The sequence below is a fragment of the Mixophyes fleayi genome, chromosome 2 (genome assembly GCF_038048845.1).
Source record: "Mixophyes fleayi isolate aMixFle1 chromosome 2, aMixFle1.hap1, whole genome shotgun sequence".
In the NCBI taxonomy this organism is placed as follows: Eukaryota; Metazoa; Chordata; class Amphibia; order Anura; family Limnodynastidae; genus Mixophyes; species Mixophyes fleayi.
Genome location: NC_134403.1, coordinates 83,587,581 through 83,611,024, shown reverse-complemented (window position 1 = coordinate 83,611,024; position 23,444 = coordinate 83,587,581). Strand labels below are relative to the sequence as shown.

Below are 23,444 nucleotides of genomic sequence, written 5' to 3'. Positions count from 1 at the left end.
AATGGGAGTTTGAAACACAAGGGCATGTGCTACATCATATTGCACAATGGACCAGTTAGAATGCAAAGGTAAAAGTATTAGGTGGGCTGTGTGTGTGGCAATGTTGTTCAGAGGGTTGTTGTCTTGCGTTAGCTGTGTAGAGGATGGTAATAGGGTAATCTAGGGAATTAAGATGGTGGTTGAGGAATATCATAACCTTGTCTGAAGAGGTGGGTATATATGTGACAATGTCCTTAAATCAAAAGAGACACAGGGGCTGATTAATCAAATTGCGAAAAGCCTTATTGCATATTGGTGATAGATCTTTTTTTTTTAGTTTCACCCTATACATTAAAGAGTAGTAGATAACACTACTATTGCCGATGTTAACTTCAGCTGGTGGTAAGTTTCTTTGTTAGTTAATGAGTATTGCGGCAGTACTTATACCTCCACAATACCTATTGTGTTATCGCCATCTCAGGTTGTTGATACCAAGTGAAAATCATTTTTTGCATATTTTTTTTTTTATAAATAAAGATTTTTAAATACTTTTACAATTTTGTTTAAAAAATAAATTGAATATATATATATTTTATTAATATATTTTTTCATATTAGTGGAACTGAAAGTCCAAATGTGTGCAGGGCAAGGGGCAGGTCAGGTGCCATTTGGAGCAGGAACACTCTTTGGCCCAATTAGGCTTGAGGTCCACCAGAGGATCATTTGGTAACTTTACTGGCTTAGGAATACAAAAGAAACAAAGCAATTCAATTTCTGTAAAAATTTTGACCCCTTTTTCAATGAATGATTGTTGCAGAATTAAGAAAAAAACAAAATTAGCAGCTGTGTATTTAAAACTTCTCCAACTATACTTTAGATTTGTAACATAGAAATAGCAAGGTTCACAATAAATCAGTTGGAAAATTAAGCTTTGTGGCTGAAGCATTTAAGTTAGCACATAAATTCTGCAGAAACAAATACATCATGTTTTTTTTTTCTTCATAAAATTGATCATTTCAGTGTGGAAATGGATATACGATGGTCAAGCGTGCTCTAGTATTGCATTGCTAAGATAGAAGCTTTTTGATTTGGCCCTTCCCCCAGCCTCCCACACAGATCCTGACATACAGAGAAAGAGGCTTATTGCAATGTGTATGTGGGTGGAAATCAGCAGCAACTGCACGCAGACCTGAAGCAAGGGAAGCCCACAGAAAATCAGCAAGTGAGCTAGACAGAGAGGGACATGAGCGAGGAGGACAGATTCTAGACACTGGGTGCAGGTACAGACAGAAGGAATAGCAGGAGACATAGATTATGGCCAAATATCTATTTCATTAATAGATAAGAACAGAACCAAAGAGATAGAAAAGAATACAAGACAGAATCTGCAGCATTTAGATATATAATTTATACAATCTCCTGTGAAAGTTTCTTCTCCACGCTTCTGAGGATACTGTGTCTATACTACACAAATCAATCCCACTACATGGCGGAGAGGGCTGGCAGATCAGACGACCTGAAGCGGGCGTCCAAAGCAAGGCAAGTAAGTTAGCAAAGTGAACAGATGTACACTGTCATGTACTGGATGTGCAGAGTCTATTGTGTGATCATATACAGTATCATTCCTTCAGCATCAGTTGTTTGTTACATTTAAATGTTTTTCCACTATAGTTATCATGACAAATTCACTGTGCTCAGTATAGTTTTTGGTTCAGTTGAAATATTAAAAACACAGTGCTTTCTAGTTTTAAATATATATATATATTTTGTCTTTTATTTAACTATATTTGCCTGTAAACACGGTGTTAAATTTAGTTAATGTGATAGAAATTTCTCCTTCGGCATTATCTTGCATTTTTGTGATTGCTGTATTCTGGGAAATAAAGTTTTGCACAGAGGGTCATAACCTGCTAAATATATTACCAGTCCTGCTGGTGAAAGTGTCATTGTAATTAATAATGCAGAACCTACTTTCCTACTTGTCTAGTAAGTCCCGGAAGGGAGGTCCAAGGGGCAAGTGTGAGGGGCGTGGGGGGAACGAGGAGTTTCTTGTCATCGTGGTGCAGGCCCTGCTGCCTGCTGTGCGATGCCACAATTCATTTCATCATATCATGCAGTCCCCCAGTGCATGGTGAAGGATATTGTGGCAGTGCACATCAGGGGCAAAACCCAAGCGCAGGTCACAAGGATGCTCTTTGCAGCGAATTGCATCATCAGGGCCTTGCCCTGCCCACTTTACTAGGGAAGTGGGTGGGATCTGGGATTGTGGCCTGTCCTCCCAAAAATTTGGGAGTCTCCTGGACATTCCGGGAGAGAGTGGGCCAGTATGATGCAGAAGCCTAACCCAAATAGGAAGGCCAGTATCTTATCCCTGAACAAGTGGGAACCTATCTCTGAGGGTTGGAGAACGTTACTTTTATCTATGTTCTTTTATACACTATCATTTTCCACATATCTCATTGTGCAGTAGGTAATATGTACAGTGTGGTGTGAGGGTGTCACCTGACACCACTGAATATTGTCATTAATTAATTTAAAGCTTCTTTCATACAAAATACTTGGCCTGTGACTGGCAGATTGGAAATAAGTGTATTAACCTGTGGACACTTCATTTTGAAGTCCTGCGTGTACTGTATGTGATTAACACATATGGGCCATAATATACTTGATTCCTCCATTGTAGCAATGAATGTGAAAGCAGGAATGGCCAATGTGGTAAAGGTGTTGTGTTAGAACAGAATGTATGCACGATGGCCATCCTGCAACACAGGACGTTTAACTGGTAAAATCTATGATTTCAGGTCATATTGCTTTTCCTAATTTAACAAAGGGTTGCTGCAGTAAGATTTGCTGACTTTCATCAGCAGTAGCTTCCCCATGAATTTGGAAAGCCTGTTGAAACAATTATAGAAGTTGTACAAACAATGTTGCAATACTTTTAGTGCCATCCTAGGATGGTAATAAGAGAAGGAAATCATTGAAAAAATACTTTATTCTTTGATTAAATACTTTTTCATTGTTTTAAAAGGTTTTTTTTACAATTAATTTAATATTTTTAATCTATTTTTTGATAAGTGGAAATGAAAGACCAAAGCGGTAAAGCAGTAAGTTAATCCTTACTGCTCCGGGCCATTATCCCCAATTGTATTCTCTTGATAAGTTGCAGCAATTTTTTTTTTTTTAAACTTTTTATTTTTAAACCGCTTGATGTGCCACTAACACATTACATGGCTATACAGGCAAATGGATAGTCCGACAGCTTGTTACAAATGGTAGAGCAAAGCAGGAACGCATCTTAAAATGACAACCCATGTGTTTCCTAAATGGTTTCTGAATAAGATAGGACAAACACGTATGTAATTGGTAGAAAATGTACTTTTATAGTGGAGCGGTGGTTTTAAGTTTGAAAAGGGGGGGGGTGGAAGGAGCGGGAAACAGGGGGAGGAGTATATTTGGGGATTGGGTACCATGGAGAAAGGGTGGGGGATGTCTTGTTCAGGTGATCCCAGGTACTATAGAGTGATGTGTATGAAACCACGGTGTCCACACCGCTTGAAATTTAGGTATGGTGTTATTCAAAAGAGTGGTGACATATTCCATGGAGGAAATGTATCAGATACGGTTGAACAGCTATGCCTTCGAGGGTGGAGTGGGTTGTTTACATGCTCATGCAATAGGCAATTTTGATGCCTTGCATATGTGTGCTACTAAGCGATTGGTGGGTTTGCTGATACTGGGGATTGGTTGGTTAAGTAGCATCTTTACAGGTGTTTTGGGGACCCTAATGCCAGTTGCCTGGTTGGCTATGTACAAAATAAGATCCCAGAAGGCCTGAATAATAGGACATTCCAGCCAAATATGTAAGTAAGTGCCATGATCTCCACAAAGTTGACAACACCGAGGGGTTACTACGGTGAAGTTTTTCTGGAACCATATACCAACTTCTATATATGTTGTAACAGTTTTCTTGAATACCTGGATTGATGGAGACCTCAGCTGTTCGCTGTTCAGGGAGATCCCAAGGTCACATTCTTACGCCTCTTCCAAGGGTTTGGTCAGGTGAAGCAGTGAGTATGCGATACAAAATTGATATGTTACCTCTGCGTCCAGCTGAGTATATACATTTACGTTCAAAAGATGAGAATATGTGGAGTTGTTTAGATCGGGATTGAGATTGTGTGAAATTTTGAATTTGTATGTTTTGAAAGTGTGTGGGGGGTGGGTGGTGGTATTTAACCCGAATCTCTTTGTATGAAGCAGGGGCTGTTTCCCCCATAATATGTAGGAAACTATCAACTTTGTATGATTTCCACCATTAGGAAACTGATTCTGAGTGACCCAGTGGGAACAGTGGATGGGTCCAGATAGGTGTCAAGAGGGACGGGTAGGGAGCCCCATATGGTTAAGGTGAAAAAAATATGGCGGGTTTCTAGGGAGCCATGGCAGGTGGTGCACAGGTGTGTCTGGGGTTAGGCCACTTCTTAAGTCCCGGGTTAATGTGCCAGGTGATGATGTGGCTAAGCTGGGTGGCCAGGTAGTAGTTGTGTATTAACGGGAGATCCAGACCCCCAGCTTCCTTGGATTTGGAAAGTAAAGTTTTGCTCAATCTGGGTTTCCTGCCTCACCGAATGAAGTGGTTACATGCCGATTGAGGTGATGTCAGTATCCTATGAGATATTGGTAGCGGGAGTGTCTGAAATATATATAGGAGGCAGGGAAGAATGTTCATTTTGATAGCCTGAATTCTTCCCACCCAGGAGATGTACATAGGTTCCCATTTAGAATGGTCCCATTGAATATATGCCAGTAGGGGTGAATAGTTTGAGTGAAACAACCCTGAGCAGTGTTGGGTGATATTCACCCCCCAATATTTAATAGAATGGAGGCGCCACTGGAAGTTGTAAAACAGTTGAAGAGGTTCTTGAGTCAGATGGGGATATGAAGTGGCAGGGCTCCTGATTTGATGTCATTAATTTTATACCAAGACAATGTTCCAAAACATGACAGTTCCAGCATAATATTTGGGAGGGAAATGACCGGATTTGTTAGTGTTAGTAATACATCATCCGCAAATAGGGATATTTTGTAGTGTTTAGGACCCAAGCAAATACCAGTTATGTCAGGGTTAAGACGTATTCTAGCTGCCAGGGGTTCAATGCATAGATCAAACAGAAGTGGCGATAATGGGCAACCCTGTCTCGTACCGTTACAAATCAGCAGTTTTTATTGCAATGCAAACCACCCTTAGTGTCTTATTTTAATAAATAGAGAAACGGTTTACACAAATTAGTAGTATTTACAAGTTTAGAAGGAAAAGCGATAAACAGTATTTTTTTAAGAATAATTTATTAATGTGCTAATATGACTTATCACACACTACTCTCTGCTCTGATTGTAAACTGGTATTTCTAAACCACAGTTATATTAAAATTTTTCACATATAAAAGTTAACATGTTTAATATTATTTGATCTAGTCTCAAGATACTAACCACATTCTCATAGAAGCTGTTGCTTAAGTCATAATACTTCTGGCTAATTGAAGAGAAATTATGCACCATAATTAACTCTCTATTCTACACGATAGTGGATAAATGGCAAAAATGCAGATATTATCTAGAGAAAGTTGATTTTGATCAGGTCTCTCACCGGCCAATCACAGCTTCCTGCTGTCATTGTCTTTAATGTATATGGAGAGCGACAGAAGTTTTAATTTTTCTTCTTCCAGCTTCCACGTGTTTCTGTGTCTGGCCAAAATAAGTCATTGTCCAAACCCTGGAGGTGGTATCATAGTGCTAATGTGTTGTGGAGGCGGAGGTACACCAAGGTAACCTCCCTAGGTCAGTACAAGCTGTAAATATAATTCTTGTAGAACAACTACTTAGTGGCAGGTTAATTTCTGTGTGCTATTAGCAAAAATGTCAAAATAATAATTAAAATGTTGTATTTGGAACACCGCAATGATTCACTTTGGCACTGATACATGAGATGCATTAAGTCACAGTACTATGTTTGTTGAGTTTAGAAAACTATTATAAGATCCCATTCATTTCTGAGTGTCACTGCAGGAATAGTTAGGCCTGGTTTTTGACCACCCCTGTCTGAACAGTTCTAATGATGATTAGACATTAGTGTCCAAGAGTTCTATTTGCAATTATTTTACCATTGTTTTTTGTTTTATTATTATTTTTAATCTTTTTTTTTTTTTGTTTTACTTTTTGTTTTTTGTTTTTTAACTGGGAGATTTATTTGAAGAGATTTGAAGGTGACATTGCAAAGGCCTTATATTTAGATACAAGTTAACCCGTGCATGATACTCATGCATTCTAGTCAAATCAAGCTACTTAAGGTGTTAAAAAGGTTCTTGTCATGCATTTGGGCCATAGCCCAGGCCTCCTCAGGGGAAGAGCGTTACTTCCCGATGCAAGCGCCCTTTTTTAACGTGGTTTTGTCCACATGTCACCACCTCATCATTTTTCTTCATCACCTCATCCTTCATCTTCATCGCCACATCCTTCATCAAGCTAGTTAAGGTGTTAAAAACTCCCCACTGTCACCCCGGCAACCACCAACCACTCCCAACTGTCACTTCTCCTTCAAGAAATATATAGGTCAGTGTATAACTCTGCCCAGCAGGTGGCGCTGCAGCTTGTTTTTTTTTTTTTTTTTACACACGCCACTAGGCATTTATATAGTAGATGCATAACATAGACACTGATAGAATACTGATTGGAGTTTGTCATAAGGCTATAACAGATTATACTGAAATTCAGTAAGTAATGCAAGTAATGCAAATACTAATACGCAGCTTTTATGCCACTGCACAGCTAAAATATATCCCTCTATAACAGATTTCTTTCACCTCACTGTTACAGAACCTGCCCTCCCTAACATCACACAATGTCCCAGCAGTCACAATATATTTCACTCAGGGCCCGATTAAGGGTTCCGGCTGCCCTAGGCTATTTCAGCCGTAGCGCCCCCACCCCCCCCCTTCAGCCTGCTCACCTGCCCCCTTCGGCCACCTCACCTGCCCATCTGCCGCCCCTCCCCCCAAGACATTAGAACGGACTTACCTACTGTGGAGTCCTCTCTTCAGCGCTGTGTATGACAGGCAGTCTGGCAGCGATCGCTGCTAGCTGCCTGTCGGTGTGGCCGCGTGCACTTCTTACTCTGGTCACGTGAGATGTGGAAGTCCTGATCTCACGTGACCAGAGTAAGAAGCGCCCGCGGCCACACCAACAGGCAGCTAGCAGCGATCGCTGCCAAGACTGCCTGTCATGTGATAGTGACAGTTGGGACCGCTCCTTTAGACCAGGGGCGGACCCGATGACTCCGCTTGCCACATTTAGGGAAATTAAAAAAAAAACATTTCGTGACGCTGCGCCCCCCTGGCTCCAGCGCCCCAGGCTGCAGCCTGGTAAGCCTATTGGCTGATCAGGCCCTGATTTCACTGCTGTCCATTAAGCCTTCAGTTTCAGTTCATCAACCCACATCAACATCTGGGATTAGAAACATAATGCAATATCCAAGCATTGACTTCCCTATCTATTACAAATCAACCATTTACCTGTTAAGTACCTTGAATTAAATAAACACTAATATTATTATTATTATTATTATTATTATCATTATTAACATTATTAACTTTGTTCAATCTGAAAATATTACCAGATTTGGGGCTTTAATTATAAAGCAGAGAAAGATTCTATCAAAAGCATTTTTTCAATAGAACCATTTTAAAATAATGTTTTTTTAAAATGTGTTTTATATATTTATTTTTTTACAAGAAAAACTAAAATCCCAGGCCCACCGAGACTGGCTTGGGGAAACAGTAAGACTAACCTGACTGATGCCAGCCAGTATTGCTGGGCAGCTCAGTATCTATCACACAGCTGCCACAGCAATCAGCATGGATAGAAAAACAGCCCTATCACCACTATTAATAAATATATTATTTGCTCTCAAACAAAGTGCATACAATCCTGACTCAGGTAGTAGTAAGACCTGCTCTTAAACTTAAATTTCATGAAATAATATGTTAAGAAATTCATACCAATTCTATGCAAAAGCATAGAATTGACTTAGCATAAAATTCACACATAACATTAACGCTACAACACACATACAAACAGCCCTGTGAAAAAATAGCTTTATTTAAGATAAATTCTGGGTATATCACAATAAAGTTGCCTTCTAGCTTTCTAAATCTTGTTGGTAGGGGCCATTGTCGAGTCACAAAAGGGTGAAACTGCAGCACAAGTGCTGTTATGTAATGAGAAAAGGCCAAGATGTCAGTGTCTGCACTGATGCAACAGTTTGGCTGAATGATGGGAAGAACTGGGAGGACCGAGTGCGCCAAGTTTTGCTGTAAAGTGCAGAAACAAGATTTTATTTTGTAGGTATGAGATTATTTAAATGAGATATTCTTTATCCTCCCAGAAATAAGACTTGAATTCCTTGCCACCTATGAAGGTCCGGCGCTATACTTGTTATGAGGCACTTTGAAGCTTCCAGTTGGACTTATTTAGAAATTACATTTTTGTTGCCAAACGGCACTAACTGCCCCTATTATAATCCACCATTGACACAACAATATATATACAGGTCCCTCTAACAAGAGTATTCATCCCTCCTTGGTCCTGCAGCAAGTGATTATGATGTCACAGAGTAAATGCAGTCCATTTACTCAGTCTATGTTTCAGGTTAGTCTGTCATAGCAGGTTGATGTCTTCTCACCAATTGGCCCATTAAACGTAAAGAATAATTTTACCCAAAACAGAATTTTCGGTTTTTGGGTGGAACATCAGAAAATATACCTCATCCCAAAAGTTTACTTACTTAGGGACAGAAGTTCATAAGGTTCTGTGGGTTCTTCAGACATTGTGGTGCTCTCCTCGCTCCTGCCAACACAATCTTTTTTCAAATAGGTAGAATGTTGTAAACCTACCACATAATGCTAGTAGGAGCGAGCAAGATTTTGAGGATTCCAGAAAACCCTTTGAATTTTCAGACCCCTGCTAAGTAGTAAGTAAAGTGGATGTTGTATAACTTCGAATATTCCAGAATTATCCTTCAACATAAACACAGTGTAGCAGAAACTAGTTACCAAATAGTAAATAAGTTAGGAATAATTTCTGACTTTTACTTGTGCCCACCAGTAGTTCCTGGAGATATGGTTAGGTGTGAAGTGCCTCATTTTTTTGGCTTCACCCACACAAAGCAAATCATGTCATAGAGGACCTCATTCCCCCCTCCCTCGTTCACTTCATTAGAAAGTGGGCAGGATGCGGAACAATGACCTGCTCTCCTGGGAATCAGACCAGGAGAGTTATTGTGAATTAGGTTAGGCAATGTTAGTGTACTTATTGAAAAATAAGTGTACAATTCTGCTATTCTAACTGTATATTGTAATATAATAGTAGTTTACTATTATGCTTAACTCTTAATTTTTACCTATACTCTTTATTAATATACAGGAGACTTCTAATAACTGCATTGAGTAGTAATAAACATATTTCCTTAAAGCAGCCTTAAAACAGGCAATTTAAAACAATTCAAATGTAAAACACCCAACATCAAATAAAAATACAACCTAGTAGCATTAGATAGATATATCCTATAAAGTAACTGCTCCCATTTAAATCACCAACCCACAAAAGGTAAAGACATCTAGAAATAAAGAGAAGGATAGGGGTGACACAATATTGTAATAACTTTTAGTAAATGACTTTGTCAAGAGATTAGGTCATGTTAATGTCCCTATAGAAAAATAAATGTAGGATTCTGCTTTTGAAAAATTCTAACTGCGGTATACAGTGTGGTATGCATAACTTTCCCATGGAGCATGACTTAAATGGGAATTTTGTGGCAATGCTAAAAATTACTGTGGGTTTTCATTTAAACAACACCCAGTCTATCCACTCTCTACCTCCGTAATTCCATGAATAAACAAGTGGGTGGATTCCGACGCTTAGCAGTCTGTGCTCCCATTTCATCAAATGAACAATGGGTTATTCACTTGGAATCAATTGTGGCTTTAGGCATACGTTGTTCTCAGAGAATATGTATCATTTGTTTTATATCAACTAGAAGGCTTTATCTATTACGCATTCTGTTGCTTTGCATGCTGTAATCCTTACCTATGTACTTTTTTATGACTCTGGTGGCATTTCATCAGCATGTAGCAAAAATGCAATATATGGTTGTATTTAATTTGTGCCTATAGCCTTCTCTGATTTTGTGTTTTCCATTTTCTGTAGCAGATAATGCATTATTCTACTTTTACAATGCAATAAAACTTAATGCTTGCGATGCTTTCAATAAATAGTTTTTGGGAAAAATATCAATGTTGGTTCTCTGCCAGGCCTGGTAATCTGGGGCCTGATTCATTAAGGATCTGCAAACTAGTTTTCTGTTTTGCACATAAGTTAAATACTGACTGTTTTTTCATGTAGCACACAAATATCAACTTTAAATTTCAGTGTACAAATAAGCTATCAAGTATTTGTGTGCTACATGAAAAAACAGTCAGTATTTAACTTATGTGCAAAACAGAATCTTAATTTGCACCCCTTGCATTGTAACATGGTTTTGTCCAGGAGACTGAAATAAGATACCTCTTCATTTAAGATCCTTAATGATTCAGGCCCCTGGTTACTCTGGCACTTTCCAGAATGGCCGGTGTGTCTGACAGGATGTACACTTGGTCCCTCATGCTGTACTGGTTTCACCATAGAACCTTATGTGAATAGCACAGATAATAAAACTTTCTTTTAGGCTAAACAGTGAGCTATAATATGTTTTGGCTTTGTTGGGATCAGTACATTTGCATACTAGTTATATTTGTAACAATGGCATTGTAACATTCTATATCGATAACATGCTCTATTAATACCTTAAAAGTAAATCTAGTAAAGTATAGCTTTATTTTACTTTGTGGGGATCTGAGGATGTTCTGACTGGAAATAACTGCTTGGTTGTTGTTGAGAGAGTGTTAGGTTTAAAAAATGTGTGTGGGTGTATGTGTGGTAGGTTTAAGCAAGGTGGGTGTGTGTGTGGGAGTGTGTGGTTGCTTTAAGCAAAGTGTATGTAGGCGTGTGTGTGTGGGTGTGTGTGTGTGGGTGTCTTTGTGCTACGTTTAAACAAGGTGTCCTTGTGTGTCTTTTGGAGCAAAACAGCTACTCCCTTAAAGTGTAGCTGCCATGCAGAAAGAAAAATCCAACATTAATCGGACAGCCTAAGTAAACTGCAATGTAAAGTTATTAATGACGTACTTGCATACCTTCTGGGAGGTCTCAGAGAGGAAGTCCAAAGGGCAAGTGTGGGGACAGGGGGGGCATGACAACACGGTTTATGTCATCATGGCCCCGCCCCTTGCAGCACAAGGACGCATCATCGCACAGAGAGAAGCACAGTCATGAGCCTACTCCCACATTCTAACTCTACTCCCCTCTGTGTCATGACAACCATAGGCTTTATTTCAATTAGCAGTTGCAGACATCTATGCAAAACTGTTTTAGTGTTACCATACAGAGCCATTGTTCTAAAAGCTGCCAGCACTGTGATGTCACATGATGTTTCTCAGGAGTACACTGAGCATGCTCCTGCCGGTACATGGACTGTTCACACTGGGCCTGATTCATTAAGGAAAGTTAAGCAAAAAATTGAGTACATTTTTTTACTCAAATGTTCTGTACAAAACCATATTGCAATGCAAGGGGTGCAAATTAGTTTATTATTTTGCACATAAGGAAAATACTGGCTGTTTTTTCATGTAGCACACAAATACTCGTACACTGAAATTTAAAGTTGATCTAGGACATGCCCTACCCCCAAATATAAATCTGCCATCACATTTTAAATTTACCTCCCCTCAAATGCAACATGGTTTTGCCTTGCTTGCTTACTTTTGCTTAACTTTCCTTAAAGAATCAGGCCCACTGTCATTAATACACATGAAAAAAAGTGAATGCCGTATAAAGTATTTTGCCACAACACACAGTAATTGTAACATATGTTTAGTTATGTTTTGTCTGTTAAGATATCTGTTTAATGTGTATATAAGTGCCACCTGGACGGTATTTTAACTGTAGGAAATAGAACAGAAAGATCGCAGAAATAGGAAGACATGCACTGGAAAAATGAGTAAAGGGCATCAAAACTAAAGTGTACTTTGGACGTATTTGTAAAGTATTTGCACTTTTACCAATATAATGCATTGTACTGGCAGCTCACGTTAACGTGTGAGAAATAAATTGTGTGTTGTAAAGGTTTAAACATGGTAGTGGGAACAATTCATCCTTTTTTAATGTGAGTTTCAGGTGTTGGTAAGTTTCTGACAAGTGTAGTAATAATGGATAGGATTGAACTCCTTAATGTTTCCTTGTATCACCCATAATTGTGTGCCCTGGTAGGCTTCCGGCCACTAGTAGATCCCCATGTAACTCAGAATGAGTTCCTATGGATAAGTATACTTGGAAAGAAAATCAGGGGCCCTGCAAAATATCAATTCTCATAAGTTTAGGTCTCCCATGTGTCCCTGGCTTTCCATAATCATTAAATCATTTAACCCAGAATACTTATTTTCCCATAATTCAGGCCCTTAATACACCTGGATTATCACGATTATTGTGAATAAGCAATTAACTTTTGTTGCATCTGCACTTGCTACATGTAGTAAATATTATGGGTTAAAGTAAATAATGTTTAGCATTTAGAACAATTGCTTATATCTTATTTATGAGATGGTTTAATGTTCACTTAAAAAAACCTGAATATTGTAATATTTATTTTTAAGTTTATTTTTGTGAACTTGTTTCTGGTTTGCTTTGCTGTTACTTCCAACTTATCAATTTCCTTTAATCATTGTTTTAAACTGTAGGATAATTGCGGACACATCTTCACTTCCACGTACCCTGGGTGAGCTGCAGCTATATCGTGTCTTGCAACGAGCCAATTTATTGGGTTACTATGATACCTTCATCCAGCAGGGCGGTGATGATGTGCAACAACTTTGTGAAGCTGGGGAGGATGAATTCTTAGAGATCATGTCCTTGGTTGGCATGGCAACGAAGCCCCTGCATGTCCGACGGCTGCAGAAGGCTTTACGAGATTGGGCTACTAATCCAGGACTGTTCAACCAGCCACCTTTGGGGAGTGTCCCTCTTAGTGGCAGTATACCCTTGTTCAAGATATCCGAGACATTGGGTAGAGTAGGGCGGCAGTCTAATGGCCATCTCTGTAGCTCTGAAACCATGATCAAAGGGATTGGTGGTTTTGGTCTCCCAGAGCAGCAAGAACAGCATGAGAAAAGAACCCCACCTCAGCTGGACAACAGACCCTGGACCGTTCAAGTTTCTCCAGATCAAAATGAAGGAGATGAAGAGGATGTTGTTGATGATGATGAAGATGGGAGAGGAGGACAATTTGCCACATCCGGGGAAAGGTTAGAGCATGAAATGGTACAGGTGATATCAGACAGTGTTGAGAGGCTGATGAAAGGTTTGCCTCGGGGGGATATGACTGAAGCACAATCCATGATTAAGATAAACAAAAAACTGGGACGATCACTGGGACATATCTTTCACATGGCAGATGGAACTCAGAGAAAGGAACGGGAAATTCGTAGACACAGCGCGATCTATGGAAGGAGTGACTCCAAGAGACGGGAAGGAAAAAGACTCACACTGCATGAGGTCAGTAATGTTACAGGCTCGCTAGCACTGTACTTTTGGTATTTTGAAAAAATAATTGTGAATATTGAGAAATAATTTGTGACTTATTTGGACATTGAGTCCAAATCTACATGTTCCTATTGAGCTGGGAATTTCAGTGCAATCATTTGGTTTCAAAGACAGCTTTCAAGAAGCCACTGTTACATGGGTCATACTGACACCAATCGCTTCAGTTTGGTTGAAGAGCACAAAGTGACAGGACTGAGAGAGCTTCACATTTATCACTGAGAGGGGCACATTAACTTTTACAGCACTGATTTCTAACCAATGTGACACCTTATCAACACACTTTTATTAAATAAAAAGCCCATACTCTTAATTATACTATTTTTAAAGATATTGAATTTCAAACTGTTTAATTTAAATGTTAAACATAACCTTTGGAATGGTATAGTCGATATCTGTTCAAGGTTCATAACATGTTGAATGAAAAGTTATTAATAATTAATTTACAGTGTTGGCCTTATCTTTTGTAGCCTAAGCCCAGCTACATGAGCGAATGGTGCAAGGGAGATCATAATGTGAGGCCTAGCTGCTAATGTAGAAACACATTGAACATTACAACACCAATCCCACACACAAGGTTTATTTTTTTCTTTAATTAACAAGTTATTATTATTATTATTATTATTAATAATAATAATAACTTAATTTAAGTTAAATTAAGTTAAGCATCTTTTTAAGCATGAATTTTCTTAGCTGTCCTCCTAAAGATCATTATCTGCTTTTCAGAATCTCTTTGGAGGTTGCATAAATAGACACAGGCTTACATCTCTCAACATGTTGTATGATGGCAAATGGGGGAGTAGGAAAGGGAGGATTTTATAGTACACAGAGCTCAGAGGAATGTTCCAAAGCCTCTCTGCTCATTACAGCATTTGTCATGTGATTGTGGTTGCCACGGTAGTCCATGACTCTGCAGAAGTACAAATCACTAATAGCAGCTTGAAGAAACAAACCATGGTAAATAGTAACATATTTACAGCCAGCCACAGTGATTTAGTTAAAAAAAAAAATACATATGTTTTTCTTAGGATTGCTGCTTTAAAATACAATGATCCAAATCAATCACACAGAGAGCAAAATGTCAACTGTTACTGATCCATTATTGATAACAGTCTGTGCCCTATATTTCAAACTGTAAAAGTGCCAAAAGAGCATGATCGTGTCCCTTTAAAGGTATGCCATTAGGATTAAATCGAAGTACATGTATATTTGAATGTATAAATGTAACTATAACTAAATTATTACTAATTCAAATGATATTGTAAGTACACCTTAAACTTTCCTTCAGACATCTAGGGGTAAATGTATCAAGCTGAGAGTTTTTGGCGGGTTTGAAAAGCCAATCAGATTAAAGCTATCATTTATTTAGTACATTCTACAAATTATAGCTAGAATTTCTATAGGCAACATCTCCACTTTTCAAACCTAGATTACTTTTCAAACCCCCTAGATTACTGACTTCTACGTGTCCTTCTGCAGCTTTCACTAAATATGTTGCTTTTTTTTCTTCCTAGCTTCCTTCTTTGTTCTTAGAAATATGTTTCTACTACCAGGCAGTGTTGGTGCCGTGGATTGCTACACAAAATTTACAGTGTCGTAACCCCGGGCAACAAAAACAAACAACACTGCCTGATGACATAAATGACTTGCTAAAACTACAGAACAAAGCCAGAAAGAATGAACAATGCATTTAGTCTTTTAATGTTTAATGTTGAAGGAGAACATGTACAAACCAAAAATTTAATCTGTCTGAAGGGGAAAGCCCCATTTAAGATTTTAAACATCAGCTTAGTAGAGTCACTGGCACATGTGCTTGCTGTATTCATACTATTTTTTGTGTTGATCAACTATTGTTTATGTCCAGCCCAGATATTTATCATTATAGATGCAATTATACATTACTTATGGTTTGTCTTCTCCATTTTCTTTAGCTAACAATAAACGAGGCAGCAGCTCAGTGCTGTATGAGAGATAACACCCTGCTGCTGCGGAGGGTGGAACTCTTCCCACTGGCAAGACAGGCTGCTCGGGAGAGTTCTTACCTGGCATCTCTGAAATGCTCCAGGTAAGCTGTCATCTGATACATTGATAATGCATATGATGTGTGGTCCATGTGAAAATGGTTAAGGGGTGTCATTCCCGAACACATGCCACATACCACTTGGCATTTTACATGTATTTTTTAACTTGCAAACATGTTTGATACCTGTTTTTACTTAATCATCATCAACATTTATTTGTATAGCACCTGCAGATTCTGTAGCCCTTTACAATTGGGAACAAACAATAATAGAACAATACTGGGTAATACATACAGAGAGGTAAGAGGGCGTGTTCTTACTAGCATTTAGTAGCATTCTGAAAAATTTTAATGCATGGAACGCAAAACAACTTAATGCCGATGGCTATGGAAAACTAGAAACAGTGTAGTTCCATTGATATGCAATTACAAACACTATGAGCCTGATTCATCAAGGAACTCAAAAGAAATGTACTGACTGTGTGTTTTTTTAACATGCACATACATTGCCCAAACGCACGTCTGTATTCAACAAGGAGCGGATCTGAAGACACGTCTGTTGTTGATGAATACGGGTCTTGGTCCGCTCTGCTCTAATAGACAAGACACTGCAGGATACGTCCAACACATATGTGGAATATTAAGTCACAAAAGAACGCACAGAAAAAAAAACCCTATTCAATTAATTTCACCTCTTCATACTATCTATAGTCATTGATGACAAAACATTAAAAAATAAAAAAGTGTGCTTTTTTTATTTTTCCATAAAATACATAAAGCTTGCATACACAGCCATCATCACTAGTAGTCGGCACTTACACCAGGCCTGTAGCTGGTGCAAGTGGTACGACTGAAAATCACATACCTTAGAGATGCCCAAATTTTGAATCGGATGCTGCAGCATGCACTCGAGCTTGTCATGTCCTTACTGTACACTGACTACGTGCATACACCCATTCCCCTCCGTTGTTCTGCCCCTGAAATCAGAGCTTGTAGTAAGAGTCCTTTGCGCACGAAAATGATTTGGGCGTTGCTGCGTTCTCTGGTGTATGGTTTGTTTCTGGGCACAATTTTACGCAAAACACAGCGCATACCAGCATTTACGTGCCTTTAATAATTCAGGTCCTTTAAATGCATATAAAATGCATTTTAAAAAAGCCAGTGGGTATGAGGCCTAATAGTTCCACAAAAGCGTTTGCTCTTGATATGGCAGTTTTTACACTGCACTTTATTTTGTTTTGAAAAACAATACGATCTGTTTTGCTGAATACTTAACTTATGCCTGAACCTGTCTCATCATACTAAGCATGTCTCATTATAGAGAGAGATTCACAATTACGCACTAGTTTACAACATAATCTCTAAAATTAGAGTTTGTATTGTGTATGGAATATTAAAAACTTTAAGGAATGAAGTGCATATTTAAAGGCATTTGTAATTTTATGGAACAATTCAGAGCTTTTTAAGTCTGCAAAAGCATCAAATCAAAAGTGATGTTATACACTACTTTTTCACACATTTCAAATTCATTTTTGGTTCTGCATAGTTGCAAAATATAAAGCATGCTCATAATTCTGCACATGTAAGTTAATGTATTTAATTTATGAGATTAAAACAAGCTCCAATATCCCCATATTTTCCTGATTTTCTAGTACAACTATGGGAGCTAGGATAGGTCTGGGGGCAGCAGGTACAGGTCACACTGTAGGATTAGTGGACCAGACTGAGGACAAATTGAAAAAATCCACCAAATGGCCAAATTAAAGGGCACAGGGACCTGGAGTTTAAAATTCTGAATGGTTTATTGTGAGCAGCACTATGACAGAAGAGGGAGAAGGGTCAGCATCACGGAGGGCATGGGCAGTGCCTCCCTGAACCCCTCTATCTCACTATACTCTTCCTCTTCCTTCATGCAATGCATGCATCACAGGTTAAGTAAAGTGAAGCATGGCAAAACTTCTCAAATTGGGGTCCTGTCCTGGCTTGGCAGGACAGTCCCTCAAAATTGGGACACAGGACAGTTATGTTATTTTATTGACCATGAATGATGACAAAACAGAAACTTCATATAAATGGTATCAATCAAATTAGTGAGGTGTAAATGATGACAATATAGATGGGAGGCTGCACATTGAATCCTCAATGAGAAATAACAGGGATATATTGCGAGAGCATCTTAGTGACAATATACAATACAGAGAGCATCCTAGTGACATACTATACAGAGAGCATCCTAGTAACAATATACAATACAGAGAGCATCCTAATGATGATATACAATTCAGAGAGCATCCTAGTAACCACTATACAATACAGGGTGCATCCTAGTGAAGATATACAATACAGAAAGCATCCTAGTAACCACTATACAATACAGAGAGCATCCTAGGGATGATATACAACACAGAGAGCATCCTAGTGATGATATACAATACAGAAAGCATCCTAGTAACCACCATACAATACAGAAAGCATCCTAGTAACCACTATACAGTACAGAGAGCATCCTAGTAACCACTATACAATACAGGGTGCATCCTAGTGAAGATATACAATACAGAGAGCATCCTAATAACCACCATACAATACAGAGAGCATCCTAGTGACATACAATACAGAGAGCATCCTAGTGGAGATATACAATACAGAGAGCATCCTAGTGACCACTATACAATACAGAGAGCATCCTAGTGATGATATACAATACAGAGAGCATCCTAGTGACCACTATACGATACAGAGAGCATCCTAGTGATGATATACAATACAGAGAGCATCCTAGTGATGATATACAATACAGAAAGCATCCTAGTAACCACTATACAATACAGAGAGCATCCTAGTGATGATATACAATACAGAAAGCATCCTAGTGACCACTATACGATACAGAGAGCATCCTAGTGATGATATACAATACAGAGAGCATCCTAGTGATGATATACAATACAGAAAGCATCCTAGTAACCACTATACAATACAGAGAGCATCCTAGTGATGATATACAATACAGAGAGCATCCTAGTGATGATATACAATACAGAAAGCATGCTAGAAACCACTATACAATACAGAGAGCATCCTAGTGATGATATACAATACAGAAAGCATCCTAGTAACCACTATACAATACAGAGAGCATCCTAGGGATGATATACAATACAGAAAACATCCTAGTAACCACTATACAATACAGAAAGCATCCTAGTAACCACTATACAATACAGAGAGCATCCTAGTGATGATATACAATACAGAGAGCATTCTAGTGATGATATACAATACAGAAAGCATCCTAGTAACCACTATACAATACAGAGAGAATCCTAGTGATGATATACAATACAGAGAGCATCCTAGTGATGATATACAATACAGAAAGCATCCTAGTAACCACTATACAATACAGAGAGCATCCTAGTGAAGATATACAATACAGAGAGCATCCTAGTGCCCACCATACAATCAATACAAAGAGCATCCAAGTAATGGCCATATAGTGTAGAGACCAGTGCACAGCCACATATGCAGCCTCTGCTCTGCAGTTTATGCTAAGACTGAACTGTACACAGGTTTCCTCCACTCCTCTACCATCTGAGGGACACACAGAATACACATCTGAGAGCGGTCCAAATATCAGCACAGCTATTTACCTGCCTGAGGTACATGAATCCAGCCGCCTTTTCTCCCTGCTTCAACCCCATGACTTCACCTCCATCTTTTCTCCACTACAATGCTTCAGTCTGTAATCACCACCATCCGCACAATGAAATACTCTCACCGAGGCCCAGTATCCTCTTCTGGTCCTGTTTGTGAAAGACAAAGACAAAATCTGGTCTTGGTTAAATAAGATGACACAAGCAGTACATCGGAGAAAAAAACTTAAACAGTTACTCCGTTGCTTTTATACGCACTTCATTCCTTCTAGATTTATACACACAAAAACGAAGTTGATCCAGAAGTATAATATAATCCTGACAGGTTGGATGAAGTCTAGACACACTTTTAGTCTCAGACTAGCTGAGTGAAGACCTCGCAGGGTGTCCGTTTTTTTTCTGTATACATGTTTTAAACTGTTCATTGTTTGTAGTTTTATTTGACAAACACTTTACCAACCTGTTTTAATGTATCAGCATGTTGACACTTGGGGGTAAATTTACCAAGCTGCAAGTTTTCAGCGGGTTTGAAAAGTGGAGATGTTGCACATAGCAACCAATCAGATTCTAGCTATCATTTATTTAGTACATTCTACAAACTGATAGCTAAAATGTGATTGGTTGCTATAGGCAACATCTCCACTTTTCAAACCCATCGGAAACTCGCAGCTCGATAAATTTACTCCTTAATTTCATTTTGAAAAGTCAGTAACACTCAGTGTTCCTTAAAGATTTAAATTCAGATCTCCAAGAATAGAGTTTATCTCAATGCGCAATTCGCATATTGCTGCTACCTACTCAGAAGCTTAAATATCCAATATAATTGTGTTTATCGAGCATTGTATTGACCAAACAACTTGTAAACACAGTGTAATAGTTTTATAATTTCAAAACATCTTCTTGCACCTTTGCCAAAGTTATGGATTTCTCAGGTAGGTCATTCATTCAACTTTATTTAGCCCTTTACTATATGATTTGACTAAGAGAAATACACCTTCAAAAAGATTTGTGTTCAGTATATGTTGTTTAACAAAGTGGCTAGGATCCGAGAGGTTGCCCTGCTCTCCTGGAAATGTCCGGGAGGACGCCCAGAAATTTGTGTGTCTCCCGGACATTCCGGGAGAGTAGGCAACTAAGCTGTATATGGCCTTGCCTGTACTAGGCCCCTTACACTTTGGTGCCAAAATCATACTTTTATTAGTGTTTAAAGCCAGTAATAACATGTAAACTGGTATGGTGATATAACCTATTGGTTCCAATGACTCCATACCCATTTGCGCCTGCACTTTCGGGCTGCATCTTTTGGATACTGCCTGCTCTGTTTACTCATGTTCACTGCAAGTAAATGCTTCTTCATAGAACTTTCCCCCCATCCACATGCAATGTGTGGTGTCACTGGCGTTCTCCTAATGGCGGTGGGTAACCAGCATTATCTGAAGGGAATCATATGCTGTCAGAAATGTATACTTTGATATTTCAATATCTTACATGATTTTTTCTTCTAGGTTAAATCCCGAAGAAACAGGTGCACCACGAGCAAAAATACTAAAGCAAGAGGTAATTGTATTAAATGAAAATGATCTACACATATAAATCTATTGATAACGATATAGGTTTTGATATTTCAATAAAATAATCATTTTGAGAGCACTATAATACCATGTTACCGTCTGCTATATTTGCCTGAAAGGAACAAACAAAATAATTCTAAACTATAAGCTGGAAGTACTTATTAGTAACCTAACTTAATAGTTTGATAACTTAAGGGCTAACAATAGTTGTTTCCTATGGTCAGGGCCGTCTTTCCCTTTGGGCACAATGGGCAGGTGCCCGGGGGCCCTGCAGCCCAGGGGGGCCCGTCGGAGGCAGCAAAAAAAGAAGAAAATACTTACCTTGCGGTCAGCTGGCGATCCGGCTCCCTCCCTGGTCTCCTCCTCCGTGCGGCGCTCGCAGTGCATGTCGGGCGTGACGTCATCACGCCCGCCCGACATCCATTGCGGAGCGTGACGGAGGAGGAGACCAGGGAGGGAGCCGGATCGCCAGCTGACCGCAAGGTAAGTATTTTCTTTTTTTTTTTTTCAGGTTTTTTGGGTTTTTTTTTGCTGCCTCCGTCGGGCCCCCCTGGGCTGCAGGGCCCATATATATAATCTTTTTTTTTGTTTGTATATATAGGGGCCCCGGTGCACTGCTGTGCCCGGGGGCCCAAGATGTTCTTAAGAGGGCCCTGCCTATGGTGTGAACTTACAAAAGTTATGACAATATTAAACAGGCATTGCTATAATGTCTACTCAATATGTGCCCATGTAGCTTTGTTCTTAAAAATGGGAGATTAATAAATGTATGTATACAGTACAGTTATATTTTCTACCTTTTAATCCTGTTTATTACAGGAGTGTTTTCCCAGAGCTTGTCCATCCACGCAGACTGTTTTCATGGCAGTATTTCCCAAACCAGAATATAGGCATTCAGCTGTGCATGATTCAAGTAGCTAAAATCAGTGCAATTGTGCAAAATGAAAAACTTGCAATAATTCGTAGTTAGTAGATTATTGTTTATTTATTTATTTTACTTATAAGGCGCCACTGATTCTGTAGCGCCGGAACAGAAGCAAGTAACAAATAGATGAGGTAATATATACAAGTAGCACAGATAAGTGTGAGTAATGCTATGGGGATTCACACAGAGTACAGAAAAAGATGTGACAGGACAAACGAGGGAGTCAGACAGCAGACAGACTTGGGACAATAGGTAGAGAGGACTCTGACTGCGAGAGATTACATTCTAGAGGGAGGGGTGGTGAGAGACAGTAGCATCATCTGGGAAGAGATGGAGATGGCAGATGAGGAAGAGGAGGTGTTGGATAGAATGGTTAGAAGGTGGTAGGATAGGCAAGCTTAAAATGGTGAGTTTTGAGTGAGCGTTTGAAGGTTGAGGGAGAGTTGAGTGAGACGGGGTAGAGGTGCGGCGGGACAGGAAGATGAGCATAGCTGCAGCATTCTGAATGGTTTGAAGGTCAAAAATGTGAGAGTCAAGAAGTCCAGTGAGAAGGAGGTTGCAATAGTCGAGACGAGAAATGAACGAATTGACCAGTATTTTGGTTGTTTCCTGAGAGAGAAAGCAACGGATTTTCGTGATGTTACAGAGGAGGAAGTGCAAAGATTTGATGAGGGACTGGATATGACGGGTAAAGCTAAGGGCTGAGTCAAGGGTGACTCCAAGGCAGTGGACAGGGTTGACGGGAGAAAGAGTGATGTCAACCAAGAGGGAAATATTGGGATGAATAGCAACATTGGCAGGAGAAAAAGTTATGAGCTCTGATTTTGGGATCTTGAGTTTCAGGAAGTGCTGTGACATCCAGGTAGTTAGCATAGAGAGACAGCTAGATACCTTGGTTAGGAAGGCAGGAGAGAGGTCAGGGAAGGAAAGATAGATTTGTGTGTCATCAGCATAGAGGTGGTATTGGAGGCCAAATGATTGAATAAGTTCACCGAGAGAGGTGGTGTAGAGAAAGAAGAGCAGAAGGCCAAGGACGGAGCCTTGTGAGACTCTAATAGAATGGAGAGGGGGGGAGTCAGAAGCAGACACGATAATAGAGCTGCCAGAGAAGTAGAAAGCCACCCAGGAGAGAGATGTTTTGCAAAGACTTAGGGACTGAAGGGTGGTGAGAAGAGAATGATCGGTGTCAAAAGCAGCAGAGTGGTCAAGGAGTACAAGAAGGGAGAAGTGACCTTTGGACTTAGCTGAGAGTAAGTCATTTGTTACTTTAGTGAGTGCAGTTACAGTTGCGTGAAGGGGATTGAAGCCAGACTGAAGAGGGTCAAAAAGAGAATGGGAAGAGATAAAGTGGGTCAGACGATTGAAGACAAATTGTTGGAGAATTTTAGAAGCAAAGGGAAGCAGAGATATGGGGCAATAGAGAGAAAGGATAGGTCAAGGGAAGGTTTTTTAAGAATAGGGGAGATAAGAGCATGCTTGAAGGCCAAGGAGAAGATACAAGAGAGAGAGGTTAAAGAGGTGAACAGGGTGAAAACAGGCAATGGAAAAGAGGG

At 39.4% G+C, this 23,444-nt stretch overlaps 1 protein-coding gene across 1 annotated transcript in view; it reads left to right on the top strand.

Moving 5' to 3' along the window:
- Positions 1–1,109: 1,109 nt before the first annotated feature.
- Positions 1,110–23,444, top strand: part of NAB2 (NGFI-A binding protein 2) — a 39,454-nt gene continuing 17,119 nt past the window's right edge. The window contains exons 1-4 of the mRNA XM_075199408.1: positions 1,110–1,518; positions 12,861–13,674; positions 15,651–15,784; positions 20,901–20,952. Of these exons, the coding sequence (XP_075055509.1) occupies positions 1,466–1,518; positions 12,861–13,674; positions 15,651–15,784; positions 20,901–20,952 (1,053 nt within the window). The 5' untranslated portion in view covers positions 1,110–1,465. The remainder of the gene's footprint in view (positions 1,519–12,860; positions 13,675–15,650; positions 15,785–20,900; positions 20,953–23,444) is intronic.